The 19,557-nt window shown below is 40.2% G+C and overlaps 1 protein-coding gene across 5 annotated transcripts in view; it reads left to right on the top strand.

Moving 5' to 3' along the window:
* Positions 1 to 1,864: 1,864 nt before the first annotated feature.
* The window catches only part of KDM3A (lysine demethylase 3A), a 50,823-nt gene continuing 33,130 nt past the window's right edge, over positions 1,865 to 19,557 (top strand). For 4 of the 5 annotated variants that reach the window (XM_030827535.1, XM_030827537.1, XM_030827536.1 and 1 more), the window contains exons 1-8: positions 1,865 to 2,010; positions 2,574 to 2,789; positions 10,047 to 10,202; positions 11,350 to 11,460; positions 15,327 to 15,429; positions 16,675 to 16,799; positions 17,038 to 17,110; positions 17,210 to 17,298. In XM_030827535.1, the coding sequence (XP_030683395.1) occupies positions 2,604 to 2,789; positions 10,047 to 10,202; positions 11,350 to 11,460; positions 15,327 to 15,429; positions 16,675 to 16,799; positions 17,038 to 17,110; positions 17,210 to 17,298 (843 nt within the window). In that variant the 5' untranslated portion in view covers positions 1,865 to 2,010; positions 2,574 to 2,603. Of the gene's footprint in view, positions 2,011 to 2,573; positions 2,790 to 10,046; positions 10,203 to 11,349; positions 11,461 to 15,326; positions 15,430 to 16,674; positions 16,800 to 17,037; positions 17,111 to 17,209; positions 17,299 to 19,557 lie in introns of those variants that run through there. The other variant, XM_030827539.1, reaches the window with a different exon arrangement.

Below are 19,557 nucleotides of genomic sequence, written 5' to 3' on the forward strand. Positions count from 1 at the left end.
CTCCTGGTTCAGAATTTGTGAAACGGTTTTATAACTTTTATAAAATGTATTGGATATCTTTCCATCTTTTCTAAGCTCTGAAATACTGAATTCAACATAGAAAGTATATGTTCCTTGAGGTTCAGTAGAATTTTTCCCTTAAGAGTTGTTTTTCAAATTAATATTTAATTACATAATCTAAGTTCTCCATATCTTCCCTTATACTTTGAGTTGCATATTTCCAAGATATTTATGTCTTCTACTCTGATAACAAATTGTCAAATTTGTAAAATTTCTCATCGTTCACAGCATCAGTTTAGGATAGGCCATGTTTTTAGATTCGTAACAGTTCAGGAGACCATATTGTCTTCATGGACTTTATCCTTTAATATAAAATCCTTTCTCTTTTGATACTTTTAATTGTATTAATATTGCTATATCACTTTCAAATTTGGCTACCATTTGATTAAATATTTTAGCCAGGTATTTTCAAGCTTCCTGTGTTGTAAGAGTTTGCTTATGGTCAATTTATAGCTGGATTGTCCTTTTATTCCCAACTGTCTTTTAAAACTTGTGAGTGAAATTAATCCATTTATATTTATTGTAAATACTGATGTTTGGACTTACTTTACACATTAAAAACATTTTTACCATATGTTCTGGTTTCTTTTGCTTATCTCGTTCCCATGTCTGCCTTCTGTTCAGCTGGATAGGTTTTTTCTTCTCATTTAGCAGCCTCCTTCCTTTAAATGGTCTGCAGATTATAAATCCAATTTAATTCTTCTGTTACTAACTTTAAAAACTTAAAATCATATTCAGAATATATTGAAAATCAACATCGAGTTAATTTGCATCTATAATCCCTTATATGTTTCCAAACATTCTCTGATTATCCGTTTCCACACTTGTAAAATGGGAGGCACGAGTTCTTCTTAAGGATTAAATGTGATGTAATGTCAAACACCAGCCTTTATGAACATGTCTTCAATTTCTTCATTCCATTTCTTTTTCACTCAATCAAAATACTTCAGGTCCAGAGCACACAATCACCTCTAAACTCCTTTGTCCTTCAAAGTCACCTTCTCTTTCATCTCTTGCATCATTCATTATGGCCTTCAACTACTTTAAATTTCTTTGTAAGTCTCTGAATACCTTCTCAATCCCCCTTTGGAGAAAAAAAATGCCATTATACATTGTATTTAAAGGTCTCTTTTGCTCTAAATTTAATGAACGTCATTATCCAGTAACTCCACGCCTTCCTTCATTTATCCTTCAAAATGGCGGACTTCAGACGTTCCACGATCAGCACCACGTGCGCCTGCGCCTCCCGCAGCCATTTCGCCCAGCAGCCTAAGCTCCGCGAGGCGCCTGCGCACGAGCCGCCAGAGCACTGTCGCTCCTCCCTCCAGCTGAGTACGCCTGAAACCGCACGTTCTCTTCCCTTCCCTCCCCCGCTAACCCTGCACCGCCCTCACTCTTTCCTGTGAGATTCTTCCGCCAAGTGGAAGGCTCATCTTCGGTCGACAGCCTACGCACTTGAGGAACAATCCAATAGGCACTTATAGCTCAGGGTCTCGCCATTCAGTCTTATCTATGCGCCACAGCAATTTTCCTCCGGGGCCCAAAGTTAATAACCGATTTCGCGGGACTTTTTTTTTGCATACTGTTAGGCAACAAATGGAAAGAATGGGCCTGTGGCGGAGGGATCATTCGCTTATTCTCTGTGTACTTTAACCTAATGGGGGTCGCCCGGGAGTCGGAAGGGGGAGGGGAAAGGGAGGAGGCAGCCAAGGAATTGTTTTTTCTCTGGCCCCGCCCTCGCCCGGGGGGCCAATGGTGATGGTCTGTTTCCCCCGGAGCCTCGCCCAGCTCCTGTGTCTCAGCCAATGAGCGGCGGAAGCGGCTCCGAGGGGGCGGGTCCGGGAGGCTGTGCGTGTCTTGTGAGAGCTCTTGAACCAAGTCAGTGCTGGAGTCGGCTAGGCGGCTGGAAACGGCGGCTGCCGCCGGTGACTCAGGGAGGCGGGAGGCGGGGTAAGAGCGCCGCGGCCTCGGCTGCGGGGAGAGGGGGAAGAAAGGTGAAAGCGCCGAAAACATGGGCCCGCCGACCGTTGGCAGCGGCGCAGGCCCGGGAGACGGGCGCCGGGGGGTCGGGGGTCGGGGGCCGGGGAGCTGGGCGCCGGGGCGGGGCGGCGGGGCAAGTGCGGAATCGCGGGCTCGCCCACCCTCCCCCGCGGGGCCGCCCGGGGCGGGGACCCAGCCGCCCGGGACCGGCGCTCCGCACCAGGGGCCTTTTCTTTTCGGGGCTGGGGGCTGAGCACTTTCAAATCCACTCGAGCCGCAGATAATTCTTCCCTCACTCCCTCTGCGTTTGCGTTTGAGCTGTTAGAAAAGCCAAACTTGGGAGAGCGAGGGTCACGCGGCGCTGGGGCCCGGGTGTGTGGCGGGGGAGGGCGCAGGAGGGGGGCTCGGTGCGGGTCCGCCCGGGGCCGCGTCCTCCCTCGGGTTCGGCGCCCTCCGCCCGCCCTTTCTGCTGTCTCCGCCCGGCCCCCTCCCACCGGCCGCCCCCGTCGCATTTTGTTTTTGTGTTTTTGCAGGGAGGAGCTCTTCCTGCAGGCGTGGAAACCATGGTGCTCACGCTCGGAGAAAGTTGGCCGGTATTGGTGGGGAAGAGGTTTCTCAGTCTGTCCGCAGCCGACGGCAGCGACGGCAGCCACGACAGCTGGGACGTGGAGCGCGTCGCCGAGTGGCCCTGGCTCTCCGGGACCATTCGAGCTGTCTCCCACACCGACGTTACCAAGAAGGATCTGAAGGTACAGGCGGCTCCGGGCCTCTGCCGCCGGACGTTTCGCAGTTACCTTGGTAACGCGACTATCGGTTCCCTCCTTCCGTTTTCTGAAAACAGAGACCAGAAAGTTGGCATATGATCTGAAGGTGCAGGAAGCTAGATCTTGAAAGTCTTTGGAATGGTTGTATAGAGCCGAGTTGTGTTTGGCCCACAGCTCCTGGCTGCTTGGCTTTAATAATGGGCTTAGGGTTGTTTAGACACGCTTCATTAATGCCGGTGCTGTGTCCCACTAGGACTGTCTCATCTTTACTGCAGAGGAGGAGGAGTATTTTTGTTAGCGTTAGGTTGGGCCTGTAGGTGACGTTTGGAGTCATTAAGAATTGAGGGTTAGTGCTTGGAAGTACTTTCAGCTGGTTTTGTTTGTTCCTGTTAATTTATTCACTCAACTTTTAAAAAAAACTTTCAGACTTGTTAAAAATGAAGTGCGTGTAGAGGGAGGAGCTTAAGTTCTGTTTGGCGTATTAGGGTGGGTGTTTGTCCGTATATGGTGGGTCAGGGCAGGAGTGGGTTCCTGGTTGTCTGTGATGAGCCTGTGGGTGGGTGTGGGTTATGACTATATATGGAGGGATGGGGTGGAGCTGTCCCATATATGGTATATTGGAGGACTGGATTAGAAATACCGCACTTGGACGCTTGAGGGGAGGCAGAGAATTGGGAACAAGTGCGGCCAGTGATTTTTTTTTTTTTTAATCATTATGACACTCAGAACCTTTTTCTGTTAGATCTTTTCAAAGACAGATGAATTCTGATTGTGATCCCTAATAGAAGTATTGGTGTGAAAGGATTGTCTGGGAACAAGCAGTGAGGAAGCCATTGTACCAACAAAGACTCCTTTGTGCAAAAATAACTGAAAAAAGGTTACTAACAAAGACTCCAAAGTGGTGATAACTTGAAGGAAGCTTGTCAGAACAGAAGATATTTCCACCCTGCGTGGTGGATGTGTTTCAAAATCTTCACTTGGCCGTCATCTTTGCTTTTTCTTAAACTATGTTCAAATAAAGGCAGCAAGTTTTAGCATTGGCAGTTGATTATATGTTGATTTCTGAAACACTGTTCATTTGAACACTTTGAGGGTGACAGCGTATGCCCAAACTAGTATTTATCTGCAAAGAGTTGTAGGAAAGGGGTATGCTGTTAGGCATGTTTTAAAGCTTCGGTGTTGTGCCTTGTCTCATGTTGAAAAGGAGGAGTGACCGAAGAGCATTTAACCGTGTGCCAAGCACTTCACAATTATGATCTCGTTTAATCCTATAGCAGTTCTTGGGGGTAGGTACTAATATTGCCCCCATTTTATGGATGAAACTACTGTGCCTGAGGGACATTAAGCATCTTGCCAGGGACACATACGTAGGAATTGACATAGCTTGTATTCTGTCAAACCCAGGAAGTTTTACTCTAGAAGCTGCCCTCTTAACTATCAGGCCAGTGATCAAGAGCTGTGCCACAGCAGAGCCCCTGTCATAGGCTGTGAGGTTTGGTGTTTTCCTCCATTCCGCTCATTCTCCTTCCAAATCAGGTTTTGATGTTTATAGAGATAATATGTTGTGGTGCAAGAATGGCCAACCTTTTTGCTTTGGGCTTATAACCTTTCTGTAAGATGGGCTTTGTGTACTAGATGTCAGTCGTGCTTGTTGTGGTTTATCTCGCCTGCCAAATAAAATTTTCTCTAGTGTATTTGTTTTTATGTGATTTGAATGGAAACAAGATTTTATTTAAACTTTCCAGTCTTTAGTTCTTTGGCAGATGTTGAGAGACTAGGCGTTCCCTTCCCTTCTCTGGCAGTGATTGAGGACCTGTTGGGTTAGGCAGGCAATCTAGGAGGAACTTCACATGTATATATTTTTTAAATCTCCTCCCTCTGCCCCAGCCTTTGAGGAGGTGGTGATATCTTCATTTTCAGAATGAGGAAATAGATTTAGGAAAAGGAATCTTGTCCAGATTTGCGTAATTAGCTGCTAAGGGAGGCTGCGAATCCAGATTGGGCCGAGTGTCTTCTCCACTGCACTTTGGTGCCTAACCTGAAGACAACTGGGAATTCATGTCAAAAACAATTTTGGCTAGGTTGGATTTTTGCCTTACTTGTACACATCACAACTCAACTCTCATGTAAGATGCCAATCTTCTGTCTCTTTTCTAGTCATGATTTATCACTACATTCCTTAGTTGAGTAGCAGATGTTAAGTTTGGGGGCCATGTTGCATTAAAAAAAACCAGGATTTTATTTTGCCTTGATTTTAGAATTGGGGGGTCTTGTTGCCCAGGCTGGTCTGGAACTCCTGGGCTCAAAACACCAAAACCAATTTGTGCTTGGTGAGATGGAGGCAGGAACCAAGTAACCAAGACCATGCTTACGCTAGGGTTTAGGGGCATTAAGTTTTTGGGGGGTGGGATGGGGGTGGGGTGAGGGGGCTGAGATGAATGTTATTTATTAACATTCAAGTAGTATGTAACCGTTCTTCTATTATTAGGACAAATACAAGTCTGTCTAGACTGGCTTGTTTAGATAGTTTTGGATGATATTAATGAGGCCAAGCCTTGTTAACTTTGTTTCACCTAGAGAGACTTTGTAACCAAATCACTTACTTAGATGACGAAAAGATAGTATGTCTAGTAGTTGGTTACAGAGAAGTTAAGGTGAAGACATAGTAACAGTAGATAACTATGATTAAATGGTTACATCAGGATTTAGCAAAGAAAAAATAATCATTAAGTGGATATTATGTGGCGATTACTTCATTTAATCCTCACAAATATCCTAGATGGTAAACTACATTTTTAGTGTCAAAAATCTGAGGCTTAAAGAAATTAAGTAACTTGAGTTTGTCTCCAGACCTTAAACACTAGGCTTTAATATTCAGGTAGAGCGAGGTTAGAGCATTTTATTTTGCTAGCCTCTATATCCCTAGCACCTAGAACGCTGCTTGGCATGTAGTGTGTGCTCAACTATTTGAATGGATAAGTGAAGGAATCATAAAATTATTACCTCTTCTATGGAGAAACAGTTTAGAAAGAATCTACTGATGAGGCAGTAGTATTCTCTTCATCTGGAATAACAACAGATCTTAATTAGATGTGGCTATAAAGACTGCTTTAATCTTATTTATCCTGCTCTTTCTACTTGAGTATGAAATGAGTTGCTTCCTAGCTGATTTTGTTCACATAATTATGCATGCTGGGAATGCCCTGCTTCCTTAACTTGTCCTTTTCTTCTTTGAAGCCTACCTTTTCCTTGAGTCTAATGCCGCTTCTTAGTCCTTACAGGTGTCCTTAGCAGGCAATTAGTTCTTGCCATCTGTATGTACCATTTCCTGCTATTGTCAGCAGTTGGGTGCCTTGACCAATGCCTAGCCTTTCATTTTTGCACACCATTGAAACTTTAATGTTAGTGCAATCTGCTGCCAGTCAAGCCATATAAAATGAAAAAACTTCTAGCACAGTATAAAAACTGTTTACCCTTTTTAATTGAATGCTGGACCTTGGGATCTTAGACAAACATTTAGGCATAAGAAGACATAAGTGGAAGCACAAGGAATTAATTTCTTTGTGGAGTAGTGAATTAAGTGGTATCCTGCATTGTAGTGCGAGGCATAAAATAGACATGTAATTAAAAATTTGTCTAAAAACCATATCATTTTGTGCTCCTACTTTTAAACTTGGAAACATTTTCCTTGGTGTTTCTGATGGCTTTTATAATCATATAGTCAGGTGAGATGAGAGTATGGTAAGAGTGGGAGATTTTGATATTAGTTTATTAGATATAATATTAATTCATGTATCAGAGATTTTCTGTTGGGGAAACATTGACTTGAAAAATGTTCTTACTGAATTTAAATGTCTTTTTAGGCCAGGCGCAGTGGCTCACGTCTGTAATCCCAATAATTTGGTAGGCCAAGACGGGTAGATCATCTGGTCAGGAGGTCAGGAGTTCAAGACCAGCCTGGCCAACATGGTGAAACCCAGTCTCTACTAAAAATACAAAAATTAGCCAGGTGTGGTGGCACACACCTGTAATCCCAGCTACTTGGGAGTCTGAGGCACGAGAATCACCTGCATCTGGGAGGCAGAGTATGCAGTGAGCTGAGATCACGCCACTGCACTCCAGCTTGGGCAACAGATTGAGACTCTTTCTCAAAAAATAAAATAAGTGTCTTTTTGTAGAAATGTCCACAGAAGAGGTTTTTTTGGGGGATGTCATTAAATGTAAAACCTCAGACCTCAAGGCACAAATGAAAGATGCTTTGTTTTTTCTGGAAATGGGGTCTCTGTCACCCAGGCTGAAGTGCAGTGGCACAATCATAGCTCACTGCAGCCTCAACTTCCTTGGCTCAAGCAATCCTCCTACCTCAGCCTCCTGAATATCTAGGAGCACAGGTGGGCACCACCACTCCTGGTTAATTTTTGTGTTTTTTGTAGAGACGAGGTTTCCCCACGTTGCCTTGGCTGGTTTAGAACTCCTGGACCCAAGTGATCCTCCTGTCTTGGCCTCCCAAAGTGCTGGGATTACAGGTGTGAGTCACCATGCCTGACTGACGTACATGGTTTTGATAGGAAACTTTTGAACAATATTGAAGAAAACTCACAACTTGTTGGTTTTCTTATATATTTTTTAAAGTCATTTTTTTCCAAACCAAAATAATGTGATTTTTGGCTAATACAGCGTAATATTTGAAAGTCATAAACTTAAATTGTTTTTAAGGAGCTAAACTTTTTTTTTTTTTTTTCAAATCACTCAAAAATTGGGATATGAAAAGGGGCCCTGTCAGACTTTTGGTTTAGGGTTATCTTAAGCTTTAGTTAGTGATCTGGTAAGAACTGTGATGTTGCTTAAGTTTTGGGAAACCACTTAAGATCTTAATCCTTCTTAATGATGCACTTTTTTTTTTTTTTTTTTGCTGAATAGATATTAGATAATCGTGTTGAAGACTCTCTTTCCCCTTCCTCCAACTTAATGATACCTTGATAAGATTTGAATTAACCATGGAGGTATTAAAACTACCTAGTTGTCTTGCCAGACACTTTACATACGCTGTCTTTTAAAATATGCCTAACTATGCAATGAGAGGTGTTACATTTTCATTTTGAAAAACATTGAGAGAACTTAGATTTTCTAAGTGAGGGTTCTTAACCTGGGGTGCAGGTTAGTTGGTTTCCTTTGTAATCATAAGTATTTTATTTTATATATGTAAAATCATTCTAAGAGAGATTCAGTGTACCTGGGAATTCAAGATCTCTAAATCTGGATCTGGAATTTGTGTGTGCTCTTTCCTGTTATACCACATTGCTGATAAATAAGAAAACTGTCTACCTAAAGCTTGGTTGAGTTTGAGATTGATGTGAATATGGAGCAGAAAGACTAGCCAATTGAGGGGAGATGTCAGAGCATATGGATTCTGTGGCTAGGAAACAGAAAGGAAGATAGGCAGTCTCTGCCCACCTTTATGAAAGACCATTTGGTTGATTACAGTGATAGAAAACATATAACTAGGGAGAAACGTACGTGGGCCTTGCCACGTGGGTGTTCACATTTATTCTGATTCAGAAAGTGTTCAGTAATAACTGCAAAGTTAAAAGCCTAAAATACCAAGAAGATACGTAGTTTCCTAGGTAAAGTTGCCTGGGAAGTTAGGGATGCATGTTTTGTTGGCTGAGAAGGGTAGGATAGATCTTAGATTTCGTTTATTTTTATCCTGTAGACTGGAGAAGGTTTGGGATTGGGGCTAATGTGGGAATTTAGTGCCTTCTAAGCAGATGAGAGAAACAAGATAGGAACCCAATGCAGAGGGAAATTTATTCATTAATCTATTCTAACAAGTATTTGAGTGCCAATTAGTTTCCATATACCAGTGATAATACAGTGGTAAGCAAAAGCAGAGACAGACTTTGACCTATTAGAATTTATTTGTCAATCAGTTAACCACAAATAAATAATGCAAAGTGTGGATAAGAGCTAAGATGGAAAAGTACAAAACTTTGAGTACAATTAGTAAGGGGACCTCTCTTGGGAGAGAGAGGTTTGATAAGGGAAGGTTTGTTTGAGGCAAGGCTATGGATTGTGTTCTGATAGATGAAGTTAACTAGTTAATAAACTGAAGGTTGAAAAGGGATGTATGAGTGATGTCTGTAAAATTATGAACAGATTTGATAGATGATACATGTATTAACTAATTCCTAGAAACCAAAATCAGAGACCTCTTTAGTAAGAGGAGGAATTTTAAATCAAATAAAAACAGTGATTTTTACACTGAATATTGAGGGAGTTTATTGTCGTTGGTAGAATACAAAAAGCATTAAAGAGGACCTAGAATAAGTTAGGGGGTAGCATATTCATAATGGGTTAAGGAAGCTGGAGTGTTTCAGTGCTTTTATATGACTTTGAGTTTTATGGTTTTGTAAACAATTCCTACTCATAGATCACTCCCAGAAGCCCACTTTCAGACTGAATTTTTTTGATGTCTTTAAATATGTATACAAATTTTAAGAGTTGTAGCCTTAGGGTTAAAAGTATTATGCAGGTCAGAAGCAGAAAACATTACAATTACTTGGAAAACAATATTTCAAGGTAGTATAACTTTCATGTAAGAAGCTGGAGGTAGTTCTGAAAAACTCTGTGGTCATTTTGTTAATCACTTGTTTCTATGTTATCAAACAAGTAGTTTTAGACTCCAAATTCTGTGGTAAATTTCCTAGCTTATTCAACTGAAAGGGATATTGAAGATGTGCTATATATTAGGCCTTGTGCTAAATTCTACTCATTCCAGAGGAATTCAAAAGCAGGTGGTGGATTGTGGTGATGGGGGGGTCGTCTTAAGCCCACTTATATTGTCAACAGAGAATTACAATGCAGTTTTATTAAGTACATCTTTGAGTTTCAAATTTTTGTCTTCCAATTCCAAAAGCTCAGATGTCTAATTAATGTATGTAAACACCTGATAAGTAGGGGTTGTTTGGTTTCTGGGCTTCCCAGGGGTTTACTTTAGGGACAGAGACTGGCCCAAAAAGCCTTGACTTCTGCATCCCAAAGTGAGTTGGGAGCCAAAGCCTGGTTCATGTGTGATTATGTATTGTGGGCTGTGACAGGAAGTGAGGGAGCTGGAAGGGGGAAAGCACAGCCAGATAAAAGATTCAAATAGAATAATGAAGGTATAGTTCAACTGGGGCATTTGTAATGCTTATTTTCATAAATTGAATCTGCTTCCCCTGCCCCCCAATTTTGTCTGTCTAGGTGTGTGTGGAATTTGATGGGGAATCTTGGAGAAAAAGAAGATGGATAGAAGTCTACAGCCTTCTAAGGAGAGCATTTTTAGTAGAACATAACTTGGTTTTAGCTGAACGAAAGTCACCTGAAATTTCTGAACGAATTGTACAGTGGCCTGCAATAGTGAGTAAAACTTTGGCTTATTGAACTCCTGAGAAGAGGGCATTTTATCCATTGTGGGTAAAACAAGGAATATGTAAACGTAATGCCAGAAAGTCAGAAAAGCTCCCAGGATCTCCTGTCAGCCCTTTTAAGAACTCTGCACTTCTGAGCGAGTCCCTTGACTTTGTTGGACCTCATGTTCACTTGACAAATGGGGATGGAGGTAGTAGTGGGAATGTCTAGGTCAGAAGGCAGGAACTAGCAGTCATATGCAAACATATAGATCTGTTTGGTTTGGCCCTTGCAGTACTTTCAAAACATTTGAATTAATTGCCTACTTTAAAAAATGTGGAGAATACATCTAAAAATCTAGATTTCCATTGTCTCTTAAAAAATCTACAAGATAATGGCAACACTGGAGCCTTATGGCAGCAATAGGCTGGAGCCGAATAGTAGCTGTTGCCTTGCTCTCTGTAGGGTTTCCAGTCTTGATCTTATGATCTTTAAGGTTCCCTCTGGATTATTATATTTTTTGGCTTTAAAGATACTATAAGTCAGTATATGATTGTGCTATATCCACATTGTAAAGTGTGGTGCAATCAAAGAGAAGAGTGAGTGCTGTCTGGAGAGGGCACTTTAGTCTTTATAGGACTTGAGCTGGTGCTTCAAGGAGGGAAGGTTGGATCTGGATAGTTTGGAAAGGCCGGGAGAATGGTTGAAGGCTGATCCGATTGTGATCTGATTTTGCCCATGAGTGAAAAGAGCGGCTATGGAGATTCTTGAGAGATGAGGGTTGTGGTTAAAGTTTTATTTTGCTCTTTGTATTTTTTTTTTTCCAGCTGTTTAGAACTGGTTAAAAACACAGGCCTGTCTCCCCAGAAAAGTGTGCATACAAACAGTTTTTGCATAAATTTTTGGGACACCGTGAATCTGTGGACCCAGTCTTGAATATTAATAACTCCCAAATGTCTATCTGGTTTAAATTATTGGGTTTGGATAAAAATTGTATTATCTATGGCTGCATAGATAGTTGTTATGAGATAACTTGCAGTAAATAAAAAAAATTAGTGGCTTTATCACTTTCTCTGTGTATGGAAAATTGACAGTTCCTATTTTCAGAATTATGCTGACAGCAGTTATGATGCTAAAGTGTTTTCTTTTGTTTTAGATGTACAAACCTCTGTTGGACAAAGCTGGTTTGGGATCCATAACTTCTATTCGCTTTCTGGGAGATCAACAAAGAGTATTTCTTTCTAAAGACCTTTTGAAGCCTATACAGGTAAAACATAGAAACAGTAGTAAACCTTAGAAACAGAAATACGAACTCCTTTAACATGAGAAGCAAAGTACAGTTGAACCTTAAATAGTGTGGGTATTATGGATGCCTACCCCTTGCACAGTAAAACATCTACATGTAACTTTGATTCCCTCCAAACTCTACTAACAGCTTACTGTTGACCATAAGCCTTATTGATAAACAGTTGGTTAACATATATTTTGTATATGTATTATACACTGTATTCTTACAATAAAATTAGCTAGATAAAAGAAAATGTTATTAAAATCATAAGCAGAATACATGTAGCATTCATTAAGTGGAAGTAGATCATTATAAAGGTTTTTGTCCTTGTCTTCATGTTGAGTAGGCTTTCGGTCTTGCAATCTCAGGGGTGGCAGAGGTGGAAGGAAATCTGTTTATAAGGGGGCCTGCACAGTCCACACCTGTGTTGTTCAGTGGCCAACTGTATATTGATGTTGATTGCTCTAATTTAAATACCTAACAGGAAAGAACCCATCCCATCAGCAGTTAGGTGTTAGACATCATTCCTCAGTGTTAGCTTTTGGGTTATTGCTGTCCATTTACGGCTGAAAGGACAAGGGCATTATAGTTGATGGTGTGTGTGTATGGAAACACTTAGGTGATATGAAAATAATATTTAAAAGTAGACCGTTGTTTATATACATATATGTGCATGCATATATAGACACTCATGCATACATATATACAAGCAATCCTCATTATTTGTAGGTTCTATGTTTGTGAATTTACCTACTTGCTAAAATATATTTGTAACCCCAAATCAATACTTGTGGTGGTTCATGGTCATTAACCAGTACTTGCAGAGCTGCAAATAATTTGAGTTGCATGATGCAGGTTCCCAGCTCCTAGCTAAGGTTAAATAAGGTGATGTTCCACCTTGTTTCACTTATGCTGTAAACAAGTGTGCTTTTTGCAGTCTATTTAGTGCTGCACTTTTGTGCTTTTTTTTTTTTTTTTGGTGATTTCACTGTTTAAAATGGCCCCCAAAAGCAGTGCTGAAGTGCCATGATGTGTCTTAAGAACAAAATACATGTGTTAGATAAGCTTCGTTCATCTGAGTTATAGTGCTCTTAGCTGTGAATTCAAGGTTAGTGCGTAAGCAGTATATATTAAATAAGATGTCTTTCAACAGAAACACATAAAACAAGATTATGTGTCAATTGGTTGATGAAAATGTGACCAGAGGCTTGAAGGAACCTACACCTGTATTTCCTCTAGGAGCAATGTTTCAGTATTTGCTAATAAAACGTTTTTTGCAACTTGATAAAACATAACTACTGCAAATGATGAGAATAGACTGCACGCATGCACACAAACACACATTATAATAATATTCATCTTTTAGATATCATTTATAAAGCTGAATAATCTTCTTTACCACCTTCTGTTTTGTGACTTCATACCTGACTTGTTTCTTTGGGGTATAGAACTATGAAATCTATTTGCTAAAAGTAGTTTGGAGTCAGTGGTTACCAGGTTGCCAAGCCTGTATTGGGAAGCCCAAAGCACTGGCTTTTCCTCTACTTGAGTCTCATCCATATCACTTCCATATCTGGAAAGTGAGTGAAGACAGGATTCATAATCTGAACCTTATTTTATAATGTTTAAGTAATGGAACAGAGAAAGATGCTTTCACTTAGTTAATTTCAGACACAAGTTCTTAGTTCTTATGTTATACCCATCTTGATATTTTTCCTGCCTTAAAAGGAAGACTGACTTGCTTGCAGGGATCAAATAACATACAGGGAGGTTGTGGATATTCTGCTTTACTGAGTGATAAAAGGAATTTTTTATTCTTAGTGCTGTTTTCTGAATTTACATCTTTCCTGTATTTAAGGTTTTCAGTTAAGGTAGAACCCTAGTTTTGTTTCTTGGGATTGAAAAAGAAACATCTAAATTAGTAAGTTTATATTTGTTCTCGGGAAGAGGGGCTGTGAGCCATCAGTGTGAATGTTGTCATTAATACAATATTAATATATAATTAACTGGGAGAACCATAATGTGTGGTCTTGACTTTTAGTGATGTTGAGTTTTCAAAGTTTAGTACTTCAGAGAATTATCTTGTAGATACGGGTGATCACAGTAGGCTGTACGAAATTCCACGTTGGGGGATGTGATTACCTCAGTAGGATACTTGCTCTAGATAATGCACAGAGCACCTGAAAATCATTTGGCATGTGCAGAAATTGGGGTTGAAAGTTAAGGTCCGTCTTTAGATTGAATTTTACTCAGTTATCTGTGGGTGAGAAAAAGATGGACAACCATCTTGCACTTCCGTTAAGCCCTAAACTCTCCTAGGCAGCCTAATATTTTTCTACTTTATTGAAGCCCTTTGCAGCTCTTTCCGTTGATGTGTACTTTCATTTTGTAGTGGGAATTGGAGAATATAATTAAATTTTTTGAACTCGCATAAATAATACATGCATGAGAAAAAAAACAAAAACTAACCCATTCTGGTAATTAATGTTGATCTCTTATGGAGACCCTAGGTTTTTCTAATGTTACTAGGCAAAAGAAATACATTTTTCCAGCACAGCTTCTTTAACAGACTAGTTATCCTTCCCAGTGGGAAAAATGGATGACCCATTCTTGGTCACTATCCATTTCACAGTGGCAGAAAAGCATAAAGCCCTGATACTGGGAAGGGCTTCTGTGTTTAGCACTGTTTTTTCTTTGCCCTGCTAGAATTCGGTTTGGCAGGTTATTCTTATTGACAGTTTCTGTATTACATTTATCATAACTGGGTGTGCACACAAAGCCAGAAGACTGTGGAATAGTGCCAAGAATGGAGCTGCTGCCAAGAATTGAATGTTTCAGAACTGGCTTACTCTGACGCCTTAGGCTATTCATTCAGATTTTCTGTTTGTCCCCCCACCTCCCTTTTTGTAAAAAAGAATGCGTTTGTAATACTAGTTAGGTTAAATGAATCTGTGTGAGATGAGTTGTTAAAAACAGCAGTTTCTTACCGGGAAGGGAGGTGAAGCTTGGTCAGCTTTAAGGGGCCTTAGAAAATAGGGTTTTGGCCTAGGTAACCAGGCCGAGATGTGGTTCAAGATTTTCCCTAAAATTGCCATCATGGGTGCATGCTTGCTCATCCCCAGAGTGGCCACTGGGCACAGCCATGGGTTTACTAATGGGAATATGGAAAAAAGGACTGCCCATTATCAGTGGACTTCGGTGGAAAGAGATATGTGTACCTCTGGAGTTAATCTTTACAATGTGTCAAAAGGTTTGGAGAACATTGATTAAGGAAACATTTTTCTGATTGATGAATAAACTAACTCTCAGTTATGGTCATCTACCCGTGCTAGTAGGTTACACAGTGTATTAATATAGTACATGCAGTGTGTTACATAAAATAAAAAAAAACCCAGACCGTAATTGCAATGAATTGACCATATACATCTGTCTCTTGTGTGTCATATCTGTGTTTTTTGTCCCTTGGATTTGGATTGTGATTTGCCCATCCCTAGTATTTAGGATACAGAGTGTTTTTTTCTTGGATTGACCAGCTGTTTGCTTACTTTTTTCCCATTGCCAATGTTAGTCATATTTAAAATTATGCTTTGAGCTCCTCTTAATATTTCTCATGCTTCTAGCTTGGGATGACTTTACTTCAGTCTGCCTTATAGCTGTGATCATTTGATGGTCTAGGACTTTTTGAGCCATCTGGTTTACTGGAATTGGAATGATTTGGGCTATCACATGGTTTGTTGACACTACTTTAACCCATTTGATTAACCAATTGAAATAGCCCACTGTAATTTAAATAACCCTTCTTATTAACTGTTACCCTTCACATGTAATGATCTTTCATTTTTCAGGATGTAAACAGTCTTCGACTTTCTCTTACGGATAATCAGATTGTCAGTAAAGAATTTCAAGCTTTGATTGTGAAGCATTTAGATGAAAGCCATCTTTTAAAAGGTATATGCATTATCTAGTGGTGATAGTTCACGAGTTGACCAATAATTAGCTTGTGAGAAACTAGGATTTAGCCTCTCATTCATTTGCTCATTGAAATTTCTTTTTTCTTTTTTCTTTTTTTTTTTTTGAGACAGTCTTGTTCCTAGGCTGGAGTGCCAGTGGTGTTGTCTTGGCTCACTGCAACCTCTGCCTTCCAGGTAGCTAGGACTACAGGCATGCACCACCACACCCAGCTAGTTTTTGTATTTTTAGTAGAGACAAGGTTTCACTATTTCACCATGTTGGCCAGGCTGGTGTCAAACTCCTGGCGTTAAGTGATCTGCCTGCCAAGTGTAAGCCATCACGCCCGGCCATTTCTTTCTTTATTTCTAAAATAAATTTTTAAGAATTTTAAAATTTAAAATTCAAAAAATGTGTGTGTTGCTAAAACCTCTGAAATTTGGAAAGTTCAGGGATTATATGAAACTAACAGTAAAGTAGGGCCAGGCACAGTGGCTCAAGCCTGTGATCCCAGCACTTTGGGACATCCAAAGTGGGAGGATTGCTTGAGCCTAGGATAGGAGTTCAAGACCAGCTTGGGCAACACAGGGAGACGCCGATCTCTACAAAACATTTTTAAAAAAATTAGCCCGGTGTGGTGGTACATGCCTGTAATTCCAGCTACTCAGGAGGCTGAGGCAGGAGGATCACTTGAACCCAGGAGGTCAAGGCTACAGTGATCCCTGATTACACTGCTACACTCCAACCTGGGTGACAGCAAGACCCTGTCTCAAAAAAAAAAAAAAAGAAAAAGTAGATATTTTTAAAGTTCAGCTGTATTTTGATGTGGAATTTGGTATGTTTGGAATATCAGCCATATAAAATGGATAAGGCATTAATTTGATACTCCTTATCTTCTCGTTTATGTTACTGAGTTTCTACAATCATACATTTTTTTTCTGTGTTTTTTACATTATCAGACATAGTATTTCTGTTGGGGTTCCTGAATTTGATTCCTCTAAAACTACACAGGACAGTGAGTGAGGTCTTGATGAATTGTCTAATACTACTTTGGTCCGATAGAAAATAAAAAGTTTAAATTTTCTCCTACCTTTTCTGAAATGTCAGTCATCTTATGTTTGTAGTGATTCTTTTAATGTTTACTTTTGCATTTTTTAAAAAAAGACTTAGGAAAAGATTGTCCTGGATGATGTTGCTATTGGGAGATAATGCAAATTGCTCTAAGATTTTATTTTATTTTTTAAGGTGACAAAAACTTAGTTGGTTCAGAAGTAAAAATTTATAGCTTGGACCCGTCTACTCAGTGGTTTTCAGCAACCGTTGTAAATGGAAACCCAGCATCAAAAACTCTTCAAGTCAACTGTGAGGAGGTAAAGACAACAATAACTCTTTGTAAGATAACTCAACAAAGCATGATAACTCTACAAAGCGTTTATGATTTTCTAGGCACTAAATACCTTTATTATTTTATAGGCTAGAAATAATTACAGTTGTTTTAAAAAGAAATTATTCGTAAGAAACTCCTATTGTTATGTTAATGAACCTGATTTTCAGTATGTTCTTGAGCATTTTTTATTTTCCCGTATCTTTGTTTCATTTATTTTTAAGATTCCAGCACTGAAAATTGTTGATCCGTCACTGATTCATGTTGAAGTTGTACACGATAACCTTGTGACATGTGGTAAGATACGTTATTAAAATCTTTCTTCTTCTTCCTTTCCTCCGTTCTCACGTTAAGAGAAACAGGGAAGCCAACTTAACCTATTTTTAAATATTTTAGGTAATTCTGCAAGAATTGGAGCTGTAAAACGCAAGTCTTCTGAGAATAATGGAACCCTGGTTTCCAAACAAGCAAAATCTTGCTCTGAGGTAACCTTTGTTTATGTCACTTGTGTAAAGCTTTCCTTAACTCTAACATTGCACAGCTAGTTTTTATTTTTTATTATTTATTTATTTTAATTTTTTTAGAGATAGGATCTCACTCTGTCACCCAGACTGGAGTGCAGTGGTGCAACCAGAGCTTACTGCAGCCTTGAACTCCTGCCTCCATAGTAGCTGGGACTACAGGCATGTGCCATGCATGACACCTGGCTAATTTTTGTGTTTTTTGTGGAGACAGGGTCTTGGTATGTTGACCAGACTGGTCTTGAATTCCTGGGCTCAAGCGATCCTCCCGCCTCAGCTTCCCAAACTGCTGAGATTACAGTCATGAGTGAGCTGCTGCCCCTGGCTGCATGGCAAATTTTTTTAGTGTTATATTGCTGTCTGCTGTTCTCTGCTAGTTCCAGATCTTGGCCATAATTTCTACACTGAAGGAGATGGAGATAATATAAGTTTATGGTTCACTATTTTGTGTAAAAATGTTTCATTTTTTGGTATTTGCTGGAGATTCTCAATAGATGTGACAATTTCGCGATGTGGAAGTGTTCTTAAAGGTAAACTGAGTTGTGTGTGTCAATGCCTGGCATGAAAAGAGGGAAGGAGCCTTAGAATTCTGAGCAGTTTGGGTGTTGAAATAGGATCCTCACCTTCTCAATAATAAGGAATTTAATTGGTCATTTATGATTGGGTAAACAAATGTATTTCAAGGAAAGTGACTGGTTTGCCATTACTAATTTCTGTCCAGAAAAGTATAGGCTTTTGTGAATGTTACTGTGGGTTCAGGTACCAGATTTAATTCTGTTCTGAAATAGTTATCATTTGGACCAAGACTATTTCTCTTTTAGGTGAATTAAATCATTAGGACCTATTCCAATACAAATAACTTTTTGGCACCTTAGGAGTCCAAATGCACTTGTCACATGGATAGTTTCCTGTGTTATAATTATCAAAAACTCCTTTATAATGCTCTGCCCCAGGCTGGAGTTGAAAATTTAAAAACTGACCAAGGCCAGGAGAAATGGCATGGGAAGTGGGCCAGGTAGCCAATGAATAAATCTAGGTTTCTTGATTAAGGGCAGACTGGACTACAGCATCGACTAGAACCAAAGCTAGCACTGTGCCACACAAACACTTGAGTCTATGTAGGTAGCTAGGATGGTTGATTGGCTTTCTTGAATCTTTGCCTGTATACAGGCAACAGGAACTTTGATACTTCACCAAAAGCTTTGTAAACCAGTGTCTGAAGCCTCTGTCCTCCTTTGAAGGGTATAGGCTTTGACCTCTTGAGTGGAGGCTCAGGTTGTTTAGGAAAGAATGAAGACTTAATTATGGAAATCAGTCTTACTACCTTTCATTTTTGCCTTAAAGTTTACAAGGTAATTTCAAGTACATCCATTCAAGAAACCACAGTTACTGTATTAAGTACTCACTGTGTGGTGGATACTTGGTCCTGGAGATTGAAAGGTATCTGGAGTTCCTGTCTCAGATTCCATAGGATAGTGAGGGAGACAGACTTCCAAAGTGCTCCCGTAAGTGCAGGGGGAGTGCTCTGGGCAGGAGCTCTGCAGGTGCCTCAAGAAGCAGCCTGGGCAGAGCTGAGACAGGGAGGACTTGTCTTGTTTGGTGAAGGGCAAGTGTTTCATTGTGGTTGGGGTACAGGAGGCATGGAAAAGAGAAGCAGGGTCAGAGTTAGGAAGTTTGGGTTTAATGCTGCAGATGAAGAGGGGGTGTCTGGGGTGTTCAGGGGTTTTCTGTTCAGGAGATTGACTTAAGCTCTGTAGATGATGGATGAGGGAAGGACATGAGAATAGAAATGAGGGCACTGATTAGGTTAGTTGTATTGCACATCATAAATAGGCTTGAGGTGAGGCGGTAGCTAAGTGGGTGGAGAGCTATTTAGGAGACAGCAGTAGTTGGATTTGGTGGAAGACTAGGTGTTAGGACTGAAGAAGCACAGGAATCTAGCTAATGAAGTAGGTAGAACAAATGGAATGTCTACCTCAAAGAACATGACAGTTCTAGCTTAGGAAGCCCAAGTGACATGGTCAGGCAATTATTTATGATAGTATATAGTCTCCCAGTATAGAAAGGGGCTGAGCTGGTGAGGAATAGGGGTCCCTGGTCTAGAAGGGAACAGATAGTAAGGCTCTGGGTAATTAATGTGGCCAGGACTACACAGAGGATGTCAAGCTCAGAGACAATATTGTCAAGTAATCCATAGTATTAGAAGCTGAGAGATAAACAGGA

This window comes from Nomascus leucogenys, chromosome 14 (assembly GCF_006542625.1).
Source record: "Nomascus leucogenys isolate Asia chromosome 14, Asia_NLE_v1, whole genome shotgun sequence".
NCBI lineage: Eukaryota > Metazoa > Chordata > Mammalia > Primates > Hylobatidae > Nomascus > Nomascus leucogenys.